This window comes from Typopeltis vanoorti, chromosome 7, assembly GCF_054136105.1.
Source record: "Typopeltis vanoorti isolate ZY-2024b chromosome 7, IOZ_Tvanoo_1.0, whole genome shotgun sequence".
NCBI classification, from domain to species: domain Eukaryota; kingdom Metazoa; phylum Arthropoda; class Arachnida; order Uropygi; family Thelyphonidae; genus Typopeltis; species Typopeltis vanoorti.
In genome coordinates, this window is record NC_143555.1 from 133,920,203 (window position 1) to 133,933,310 (window position 13,108).

Genomic DNA, 13,108 nt, shown 5'->3' on the forward strand with positions numbered 1-13,108 from the left:
ACCCACCTTCACAGGTCATTATACTCAACAGCATTTAGCCCATACTTCTAAAAAATGGCATCATCAGTGATGCCATTTTTTTAGTAGTATGGGCTAAATGCTTAATAGAGTATATGTTGTCTGCTCCAATCCCATGAAGATTTCCAACTAGAAGGTTACACTATCCATAGCATCATGCTATAGAATGGCCTAAAAGATGAATAATAAATGCATCTGTGATACTTACAAGCCACTCCATAGGAATCCTGATCCCTGTACCCAGGTCCGAGTTCCATACATTGCAGGAATCTGTGAATCAATTTCAAAGATCTTTAAAACATGCAGTTTAGTTGCCATATATTGTTTCCTGTTAATAAAATCTCCTCTTGGTTGAAAGATAAAGGCCATGTTCTCCATACCTGGCATTTATCACATTCAGTGTGATTGCCTCTGCTCATACGTTGGACAAACAGTACGTTCTGTTAAAAAATGAACTTTATGAACACCAGTATTACATTATCCATAATAAGCCTGAAAAATCTGGCCTGGCACAATGCAAAGTGGACAATGACCATAGTATCCTCTGGTCCAATACACATCTGTTGCATCAGTGTCATTTTAAGTTTTAAAGACAGTGTGCAGAATCACTTTTACACCACCTAAACTTAAATTGGAATGGCTGTGCCCATAGAAAAAATTTGGGAGAATCTCATCCTGATAAATAGCAAAACAGTACCTTCCCTCCCCTTTTTTTCTTTTCATTTAATTTTTAACTTTTATTTATTATTTTATTTTGTTTTATTTATTCACTATTTGGATGATTCCATCTAGCATGTGGCTAATATCTGTAAAAGGGGAATAACAGTCCTTTGTTAATGCTCCACCTTGTGAATTTGCTTGTGCACTGAGATGGTGGACTGTTAGATTCAGGCCGAAATATTGCATTAGGAAATTATCGTTATTAATTCTTGTGCCTATATATTTCTCAATCATTATAGTATTCAGTACTAATATTCAGCCATAATACTCCCTGTAGGATTAGCTATAATATTCAACACTAAACATGTGTATGTGGATGATGAGATTTATCTTTACCTATAGTTATATGGAAGGTTCTAGTAAGGAAGAAATATAGAAATTTTTAAGCCATTAAATTGGGCAGGAGATATAAAGAAAAAAACAAAACAAAAAGCTTCTTGTTGGAGTCCTAAATTATGGCATGGCAAATGAATCTGAGATATAGAATGTTTTAGGAAAATTGGGGGAAAAAATGACTTTTTCCAGTCAAAGGGCACAACATACCATTGTTCTTTCAATTGCACTACAGAAGCCCTTATTTAATAGAGTTATGAATATGATAATAATAAACTTTCTGTCACATTTTGGGAACTTCTGTTTACCTCAAGTTGCTTTAAAAAATCTTACCATATTATCTATATGTACAACCTTATTGGTTAGTTAAACTGTAATGTTTAACTAGCATAATATTTGGCTTTGTAGATAAAATTATTGAAAGGAAAATATTTCATAAATAATAAAACAACAGGTGTAATGTATTTATCCTCACTATTCAAATAAATGTATCTGAATAATATACAGAAATGAGTTTATCATTTTATTTTTACTTTATTGAAATTTCAGTTGGTGGATAAAATGTCAAGAGAAAAATATTCTGTGACAAGTGAAACATTTGGATTTCTGTTTATGGCATGCATTGCCAAAAAAGATGTTGGATTCACTCTTGCTGTTCAGGTATGTTGGAAAGAATTGTTAAGAAATGAGTCCATTGTTAGATATATTTTGATTATCTTTAACTAATGGTGTTGACTCTCAATACAGAAAACTCATGGGGACTATATGAACACTTTGTTAGTGGATAGTTTGCTTAATGAATTTCTTTTAGCATAGCATTGTATCTATGGGATCTTACTTGGGACTTTTGAGTATAGAGTATTTTGTTATGGTGAGTGAGTTTGTTATAGCAATAAAAGTAACTGGAACTATTATTAATGCATGAGCTCAAATAGTCTGGCATCAGCCATATCGAATTTTATTTTTATTTATTTATTTTTTTTTTATGGAATTCCAGTTATGAAAGATTGTAAACCTACATGTGAGCACTGTGGGTAGGCTATGGGTTATGCAATCTAAAAATCTTGCTTTAGAGATCAAGCATATAACTTTTTAAAAACTGCTTCAAACCTCCATGACAGTGGTCTTGCACAGGAAAATGAAATTCATCTTGTTTGGTGGGATTTGAACCCACAAACTGTTAATTGTTTCAACTCAACCAACTAGGCAGTAAGTGCTTTCATCATCAAATTCCTGAGAGGTACCCACTGGTGGTGTACAGAATAATTATGATAGTACTATTTGAAAAAGTTAAACCATTACTAACTTCCAGTCAGCAATTTTCCTCAAAATTAATCTGTTATCAGTCAAGACTCCAAGATTATCAGATCTTATATTTCTATCTTTTAAGGCACTTTTTACTGTATCAAACCATCTACATGGGTTGTTTTCCTGCCAATCCGGAAAAGACAATTGTTTTGCTACTCTTTCCTCTCCCATTCCATTTAAATGGCCTACCACCTGAAATTAGCTCTACTCACATTCTTGAATGATGATAACAATGGCAAGTTCTTTTCTAATATCATCATTTTTAATGTGATACTGCCATTGATGCTATCGGTTCACTCCACTTTCTCAAAACTTTCATATCAGATGTCTCCAGTCATCAAGCGTCTTATTTCTAACCCAGCTATGTAGACACTGTCTTGTAAATAGCTAATTTAGTGTTTTCTGACTAATTTCTTTCTTATTCCATATAAATTTATTCATTTGACTTCCTACCTTACCCACTTTACTAATTCTGTTGTCTATTTCCATATTTAATTTGCCATCTTCACTAAACATTGCACCTAAATGTTGTACTTGCTCTATATGTTTTCCATTGGGTGCAGCTGGTGTCTTCAATGTTTCTGCCTATTTTCATTGTCTTTGTCATTTTATTGCTGATTTTCATACCAAATTTATTACAACAGTTATTTAATGTAGCCAGAGAATCTTGAAGATTTGTACTGAATTTATTCAGAAATATGACATTATCTGTATAAAGTAAAGAGCCCATATTAACATTGGCAATTTTGATATTAGATATTAAACACCATTTTCCTTCATAATGTGATCCATATAGACAACAATAACAGTGGAGATAATGTGCACCCTTCTCGCACACCTGATTTTACTTTAGACCATCTTCCTGTACCTCCAATTCTAATTACTGACTTACAGCTTAACTAGAGACTATGTATTGCTTGGTATAATGTCCCATTTACACCATATAATGATAGCCTTTTAAAGAGATTTCCTCTTGGCACCTTGTCATATGCCTTTTCTAGATCAGCAAAACTTAAATACAAGTCCTTGTTATATTCTCAAGATTTCTCAGCTATTTGTCTTAAAGTGAAAATCTGATTTTGACAACCTCTGTTTGTCCTGAATCCAGCTTATTCTTCATCAAGCTCCCTTTCTTCAATTTTTCTTAGCCATTTCTCAAGTATACTTGCAGGAACCAGGAACACTCAGTAGGGAAATACCTCTGTGATTTCCACTTTCAATTGTATTTCCCTTTTTTATAAATGAGTACTTTAAGAGCTCTGCTGCAATCATCCAGAAGTCAACCCTCTGACCTTTATTAATTATGCAATGCACTGCAGCCACTGTAATACTTTTATACTTCTACATTTTAGCATTTCTGGTTGGATTTCATCTACTCTGGCTGCCATTTCAAATTTCAAGTTTTTGATTACCTTTTCTAACATCATGATGACACTGCTTGTTTCTTTGTAGCAATCTTACAAACTAATTACTCCAGACATCTAGAATATCATTATATTCAGTTTTAATGTCACCTTTATCATCTCTGATTCCTTTTACAGTACTTTTTCCTCCATTCCTTTTTTTTCAACAGCCTCCAGAATATTTTGTCACCTTCCATATATTTATTTTCTGTGTTCTTACCAAAGTCTACCCGTGACTTTTGTTTAGCTAGTTTTACACAGTGCTTCTGAATACATTTTTTAAATAATGTATAAAAAGATTGTTATTATTTTCTTTTTAAATCCTGTTATGGATTACACCATTGTGAATAAGTTTTAAAATAATAAATCTTGTCTATTGTGCTGCCTATTGTAAAATTAGTTTGTAGTGGTATCAGATTTCTATACTGAAATGTAAGCACACAAGTAAGATCCTAGATATATGTATTCATATTTCTGAATTTAGAGACACAAAACACATGTCTTGAAATGATTATTTTACTATTATTATAATACGGCTATTATAGCCTGTTTTTTGTTTAGGAGTGTCCCTTATTTAAATACATTGGCTTACTTTACATTGGATTATTTTACTTATTATTAATAAAATAACACTTGACGTTTTGACCCCTGTATTGAGGTTATCATCAGAAGGATACATGTGTATAGGAAACCAAACTACATGCTCTTGCACTCATCATCATCAAATTCCTGCCATGTACCCTCAAGGGGTGTACAGGATATGATAGTACATAAAAAATTTACATCATTACTAACTCCCTATCTACAATTTTCCTCCAAATCAGTCTGTTACTTGTCAAGACTCCAACATTATCAGATCTTATATTTCTATCATCTAAGGCACTTTGTACCGTATCAATCCATCTCTATCTTGGTCTTCCTCTGGGTCGTTTTCCTGCCAACCTGGCGGAGAACACTTGTTTTGCTAATCTTTCATCACACATTCTGTTTAAGTGACCATACCACCTGAGATTAGCTCTGCTAATGCATTCCTGGATGCTGACAATGTCAAGTTCTTTCCTAATATCCTCGTTTTTAATGTAATATTGCCATTGATGCAATCTGTTCACACCTCTAATCTTTCTCAGGACTCTCATATCTGCGGTCTCTAGTCTTTGGTCAAATGTTTTACTTCTGACCCAGCTCTCAAATCCATAAGTTAAAACTGGTTTGAACACTGTCTTGTATACAGCTAATTTAGTGTTCAGATTAATTTCTCTCTTATTCCATATGAATTTATTCAGTTGACTTCCTACCATACCAGCTTTGTTGATTCTGTTGTCTATTTCCATAATTAATTTACCATCTTCAGTAAAAATCGTGCCTAAGTAGCTGAAATGTTTTACTTGTTCCACAAGTTCTCCATTCACAACTCAGTTGACATTTTCAACGATTCTGCCTATTTTCATTGTCTTTGTCTTTTTATTGCTGACCTACATACCATATCTATTACAACAGTTATTCATTTTAGTCAGGAATCTTGCAGACTTGTAGCAGATTTATTTAGAAGTATAACATTGTCTGCATAAAGCAAAGAGCTGACATTAACATCTCCAATTTTAATATATCAGGTTTAATACCACTTTCCTTCATAATATGATTCATATAGATAATGAATAACAGAGGAGATAATGTACATCCTTGTCTCATACCAGATTTAACATTAAACCATCTTCCTGTACTTCCTTCAATCCTAACTGCTGATTTACAACTCAAATAAAGACTAAGTATTGCTTGATATAATGCCCCATTGACAGATCATATCAATTTAGTCAGAGAATCTTGGAGACTTGTAGCGGATTTATTTAGAAGTATAACATCATCCGCATAAAGCAAAGAGCTGACATTAACATCTCCAATTTTGATATCATGTTTAATACCACTTTCCTTCATAACGTGGTGCATATAGATAATGAGTAACAGAGGAGATAATGTACATCCTTGTCTCACACCAGATTTAACATTAAACCATCTTCCTGTACTTCCTTCAATTCTAACTGCTGACTTACAACTCAAATAAAGACTAAGTATTGCTTGATATAATGCCCCATTGACACCATATAACTGTAGTGTTTTAAATAGCTTCTCTCTTGGCACATTGTCATATGCCTTTTCCAGATCGAAAACTTAAATACAGAACTTTGTTATATTCCCATGATTTCTCAACTATTTGTTGTAAAGTGAAGATCTGATCCTAACAGCCTCTATTTGGTCTGAATCCAGCTTGTTCTTCACCAAGCTTTTCTTCCACAATTCTTTTCAACCATTTCTTAAGTATACTAGCATAAATCTTACCAGGAACACTCAATCGGGAAATACCTCTGTAATTCTCACATTCAGTTTTATTTCCCTTTTTATATATGGGTACTATGAGAGCTCTACTCCAATCTTCAGGAATTTGTTCCTCTGTCCAAGCCTTCTGAACTATGCAGTGCAACCACTGCAAGACTTTTATACTTTCATACTTCATCATTTCTAGTCGAATATCATCTATTCCTGCTGACTTTCCACATTTAAGCCTTTGATGGCTTTTTCTACTTCAAGTATGGATATGTATTCTTGACTGTATGCCTGTTGAGTGTTTTTTACCACTGCGCTTTCACTGCTTGTTTCATTTCGAAGTAATTACTCCATACTTCAAGGATATCTTTTTCTCCTGTTTTCATGTCACCTTTATCATCTCTAATTCCTTTTACAGCACTATTTCCTCCATTTCTGAACTTCTTCAACAACTTCCAGAATATTTTGCTACCTTCTTGATATTTATTTTCTGTGTTCTTGCCAAAGTCCTCCTGACTTTTGTTTATCTAGTTTTACAGTGTTTAGCTTTCTTACATTTTTCTCTGTATTCTCTAAGAGCGCAAGCTGACTTGTTTGCCAGGAACTTTTGATATGCTTTCTTCTTTTCTTTTCTATAGGTGGATTGATACGGTACAAAGTGCCTTAGACGATAGAAATATAAGATCTGATAATGTTGGAGTCTTGACAAGAAACAGACTGGTTTGGAGGAAAATTGTAGATAGGAAGTTAGTAATTATGTAATTTTTTCATGTAGTACTGTCATATCCTGTACACCCCTTGAGGGTACATGGCAGGAATTTGATGATGATGATGATGATTCTTCTTTTCCTTCACTGCCTCTTTTACTTCTTGTGTCCACCATGGAGATCTGATTTTTCTATCCTTGCAGACAACCTCGCCAACGCCTCTCTGGCTGAATCAATCAGGGGGTTTTCTTCAAGGTTTGCCACTGAATCTCCAAGTTTTGGTTCCTGTTCTCAAGCCCTTTCATTTTTTCAATAATCTTTGTGTATTTTAGTCTACAGCTCACATCTGAGAGCTGCTCAACTTTTATTCGCTTTAAAACTTTCTTACATATTATTCTTTTCAATATGAAATTCAATTTTATTCTACTCAAGACTAAATAGTGATCACTTTTAAATGTAAATCCTCTGTACACTCTGGTGTCCTGCACCAGGGAGAAAACATCACTATCAACAATAACATAGTCAATAAGACTTTTCTTATTCCTTGCCTCTTCTCTTCATGTGAATTTGTGCACATTTTTATGTTGGAACATGGTATTAGTAATAACCAGTCCATGTCCTGAACAGAAATCCAACAGGTATTTGCCATTATTATTAACTTTGCTCTTTTCTCCAAATTTTCCTAAAATATTTTTGTATGTCTCACAATCGCTTCCTATTCTGCTATTTAGATATCCAACAAGGACCAACTTTTCCTTTTTCATTGTGTCAGCAGCTTTCTCTAGAGCCTCAAAAAATTCTTCCCTTCTACCTTAGTAGAGCCTTCTGTGGGACCATACGCACAAGTAAATCTCATTGTCCACTTCCCAATTCTGATAGTTGCCCATATCACCTCGTATTTAGTTGAATACTATGGCTACTTCTTCTTTTCCTTGATTGTCATTGCCTGAATATAACATTTTGTATTTATTGCTCAGAAAGGTCTCACCAGTTTTGTATTTTTTGTTTCAGTCACCCCTATTATATTGATCTGATACTTATCTAATTCCTCAGCTAGCTCCATTTCTTTGCATTCATACTTCTTATGTTGATAGTACTGATCTTCAACTCTGGTGATATTGAGTTGGGGTGTGTTTTAAGGATTGTTCCAGTAGCTGACTTTTCACTGTTCTCCCTGGTTCCCTGGCAAAAACAATGGGGCCTTGTTTAACCAGGCAATGCCCCAGCCGGCATGAAATTCTGTATGTTATACCATCATTTTGTATTTTGGTTTAAGCCAATAAGAATACAATTTGGTCAGCTAAATCCCAAATTGGCAGCCCATCCTAGTTCATTCAGTATCCAGTTAGATACCCAACAATGTGCACCACGAGAAGGTGAAGATTAGACATTATGTCAGAAGCCTTGGTCGGTTCTCTGCATTCCTTTAAAGACTATGCGGAGGTCTCCTCTCAGTTATACAGCTTTGACCCTTAAGCACCCCCCCATGCACTCTATAAAGGTAAATTAAATCTATGCTGTTAATTGATCTTTTTCTTAGCCTGACCTCTAGTGATAAAACAATAAACAAATAAATAAATAAGAATAAAATAAAAAGAAATAAAAAAAATTTTTAAATAAATAAATAATTAATAAATATATTAAATAAAAAAACTTCAATAAACTCTGCTAAAGTCCTCCTGTACTAAGGTTATTAAGATTCTTCTGGATTTGTACAGTTCAGATTGTTATAATACAATTTTATTCTGGACTTGTATAGTTCAAGTTGCTATTGAATTTTAGCCACCACATCACCAAGTCTTTGGTAGTTGCTATAAAGGATGCAAATGGGTCCTCCTCATCCTTGGAATGGTTAGACCATCATTTTTGTTCAGATTTGGATTGTTTGAACATTTCACAACCTTTTTTAAATTTCCTTTTGAACAGGTTTTGGTGCGGTGTAGGAACTTGGTACCTTTCCAATCAATTCTGTGGTATGTTTGGAGTGCGTGGTCAGAAAGGCTGATTTTTCCAAAATGGAGGTATTTAATGTGTCGTTTGTGTTCGTCCTTCCTAATTGGGATGGTTCGCCCTGTTTCCCCTTTGTATGGTAGGTTACATGTGCATTGTATTTAGTAAACCCCTGGGTCGACTAGGTGTGGAAGAGGATCTTTGGAAGAACTGAGTAGGTGTCTTAATTTCGTCGGGGGTTTAAAGGTGGTTTTGATGCCGTATTTGTGTAGTGCTCTGTCTATTTTTTTGAAATTTTGCTCTGTCTATTTTATGCATCTAACATAAGGTATGGCAATAGCATTCTTGAAATCTTTTTTTTTAGTGGTATCTCAGTGGAGGATCTGGTGGATAGTTTTTTTATTGTATCAATTTTTCATAAATGTATGGTTGATGATCTTGTATTCCTAGTTTAGAGCTTGTTCACTTGAAGAAATTGTTTGAGCTCTGTGTTTAAGGGTGCTTATGACCCCTAGTTTTTGTGTTGGGTGGTGATAAGAATTTTTGTGTATATTCTGGCCTGTGTGAGTAGGTTTGCAGTAGACTGAGAATGAGAGACAGCCTGAAGGAAGATGTGTGATGACTGTGTATAGGAACAGAAGAGAGTTGTTTTTTTCCATTTCAATGTGAATTGATACGTTTGTGTTGTTTGTTCATGTGGCTGAGGACTGTATTTAGTGCTTCGCAACCATGAGGCCAAATGGCGAAAATATCGTGGATGTATCTGAGTCAAATTTTGGGCTTTAGGCACGCTGACTCTAGAGCTCGTTGCTCAGATTCTTCCATATACAAGTTAACTATTGGGGGAGGAAAGTGGTGAGCCCATTGCTGTACCCTCTTTTTGAGGGTAAAAATTGTTTTGCCACACGGAATATCTGGAGCGGAATATGTGAGCAAAGAGGGCCGTGATGTCGTTTGATAATGTGTTCTGTAGGAGTAAGATAGTATCATTGATTTGGACATTGGTGGAAAGGGAAGTTATGTCAAAGCTGACTAATAAATCTTGGTTGTTGAGTGTAATGTTTTTAATTTTGTTTATGAAATGTGTATATTTTATTATTATTATTATTATGGGCGACTCCAGTGAGTCCTTAGACTCATTGAGGGAGGCCCTAAACATCATGTCCACATAACTATACGACATTCTCAAAGTATCTATCATACCTTGCCTTGAACTCACTCACCATCATAGCTCCCACAACAGACTCTGGCAGTTTATTCCACTCAGTTACCACTCTAAAAGTAAAGAACCTAGCTCTAACACCATTGCTAACCACACTCTTTCCCAGCATCCATAGGTGTCCCCTAGTTCTCCCACCACCAGTAATGATCTCAAAAATATCCTCTGAATTAATCCTATAGAATCCCTTTAGCAATTTGAATGTCTCAATCATATCTCCCCTTTTCTGCCTATCAACTAATTTCTGCAACCCACACATCTTCAACCTGTTCTCATAAGGTTCATTCCATAGACCCACTATCATCTTAGTCACTCGCCTCTTGATCCTCTCCACCTCCTCCCCAACAAGAAGGAACCTAGGTGACCAAATATGGGCACAGTAGTCTAGATGAGGTCTTATCAAGGCTCAGTACAGAGGTACAATAACTTGCTTGTCTCTGCTCGTTAAGGTTTTTTCAACAACCAAGTTGATGAGCTGATTTAGCTACTTTTGCAATGTGCCCCCTAAACTTACACTCCCGAGTCCTCATCAATCTCCTGGTGTTCAGTTCCACCAATGTGGTATGCTGCTGCTAATCTTTTCACTCCAAAATGCATAACCTTACATTTTGTCACATTAAATTGACATCTATTCTCCTTAGCACAGAACTCCAACCTATCCAAGTCATCCTGCAAAATTTTGACATCTTCTGCATTCACTATTGCCCTACCCAACTTTGCATCATCAGCAAACAAATGAACTGTCCCACTTAGACCCTTTCCTATATCGTTAATGAACAGATTAAACAGCAGTGGTCCAAGAACAGAGCCCTGTGGCACACCACTAGCCACAGGCCGTCTTTTGGATTCTACTTCTGAATAAACTCTTTGATATCTCTCCGTCAACCATCCTCCTATCCATCTCACCAACCCTATATCCATTGCCATATGCTGCATTTTACTGATTAGAATTCCATGTTGTATCCTGTCAAAGGCCTTAGCAAGGTTCAGTAGAATCACTGTAAACCCGTCACCCTTATCCAGTCAGATGTCACCTTGTTATAAAACTTGAGCAAGTTACTGAGGCATGATCTACTCTTCACAGAGCCATGCTGTCCCCTGTACAGTATCTCATTTTCATCAATCCATTCCTGTATTTTTCCCTTGACTACTTTCTCCAAGACCTTGACAACGACTCCTGGCATGCTGATCGGTCGGTAATTTGCAACCGTAGTCTTGGATCCTCCTTTATGCAGTGAAACTATTTTCCCCTCTTTCCACACCATCGGGACTAAAACAAACCCGAGACTCAGATTAAACAACATGTTCAAGGGCACTGATAATTCCTTAGCCGATTCACTCAAGACATGTTCCGGTATACCATCCAATCCCACAGATGTATTCACATTAAGGTTCTGTAATACACTATTCACCTCCACTTCATTCATCACAACTCCCATATAAACTAATGGTTTTCCTTAATTTTTTCAAAGTCACCACCTGGGTGATATACTTTTGCAAAGTGCTCGCTCAATAACTCCACTATATCTACTGATTCAGTGACCTCCTTAATATCGTCATTCCTTAAAATCATTTTGCCTTGTACAGTTGCTTTCTTGCTTGCAGCAAGAAAGGGATTTTAAATTCCCTCCACAGTTGTTTCTTTTTTTGCAGCTCAAGCTTAATGGTGTTATTCATCCATTTAACCCCTACTTGTTTTACTATTCGTACCCTAGGTATACAATCAGCCATAATCTCCTGTAAATGCTCCTTGACCACTTCCCATGCTCTATCGACATCCAGCCCTTGCAGTTGTACATGCCATGGCACTGATCCATGCAATCTCCTAAGCTTGTCATACTTGCCAGCACGGTAATTCCACATATACCCTGTCCTAATCGAAAATTCCACACCTTTAGCCACTTCCCAGGTCAAGACCTTATGATCACTCTCACCAATAGGTGGCAACATGGTCATATTCATTACATTCAAATTCTCAGATGCTATTACCAGGTCTCTCACACCCCTGGTATTTTCAATTACAATCAATTATTAAGGGATAACTATCTCAGATAGTTATCCCTTAATAATTGAATAAAATCCATTTCCTTCCTCACATGTGTCCTCCCCTCCTTCCAATCAATGTTACTATAGTTGAAATCCCCTATAATAATTACCCTCCTTCCACTCATTTAATCAATTTGTTTATGCATACTATCTCCACCATCTATTCCATCACCTGGTCTATAGCAGCACCCAATTGTATATTTTATTCTGCCAGTCTCAATCTTACACCAAATAGCCTCAAATGAGCTCTTTTCACTATCCTGCGATACAACTTCAATTCTCCTTGGCTGCAGTACATGAGCTATCATCAATAACACCCCTCCTCCCCCATTTTATTCTCTCTGTCCCTCCTAAACACACTATAACCTACACATTCTATCCCACTAACTATATCATCTTCCGTCAGCCATGTTTCACTAATGCCAATAACGTGGAAGAGCCAATCAAGGCCAAAAATTCTTCTTTCTTGTTCTTAATACTCCTGGCATTAGTATACATGAAATGTGATCCTTTTGTCCCACCCCTATCTTGATGCATTATTCTAAATATCCCATTCCCATTTTTTGTCCTTAGTACTTGCTCGGGTACATTATATGCATTCTTACCCTCAACTGTCTCACTGATGTCCGCATATCCACTCCCCCCCCCCTCCTTGGTAGTTTTAGTTTCCCTGGTTCTGCACATCCATTTTTACTTCATTCAGCAACACTTTTTCCACTCTCTGCACACCAGATCCATTCAAATGCAGGCCATCCATCTTGTATAAATCCTTTCGCCCATAAAACTCATTCCAAACTTCCGCGAATTCCACACCACACCGTCTGCATAGCTTGCGCATAATGTCATTTGCAATTATGGCCCTCCTTCTAAACTCCTCTCTGTCATACCATTTCAACAGACTCTCCATTCTAACTCTATTACTCTTTTCTTTTGCTACCTTTAACCATACTTTCAAGTCCTCTCTCATAAAAAATTTATCTCCTTTCAATTCATTCGTATCTGCCACAACTATCAATTCTTTCTCCCTCTGTTTTTGTGCTCTAATACTCTCACTTATATCCTTAAATTTCACACCCGAAACATAG

General features: G+C 36.1%; 1 protein-coding gene across 1 annotated transcript in view; it reads left to right on the forward strand.

Moving 5' to 3' along the window:
- The window catches only part of LOC150105084 (pentatricopeptide repeat-containing protein 1, mitochondrial), a 135,306-nt gene that overhangs the window by 59,276 nt on the left and 62,922 nt on the right, over positions 1–13,108 (forward strand). Inside the window, exon 5 of the mRNA XM_090396141.1 lies at positions 1,621–1,731. Coding sequence (XP_090252267.1) covers positions 1,621–1,731 — 111 coding nt within the window. The remainder of the gene's footprint in view (positions 1–1,620; positions 1,732–13,108) is intronic.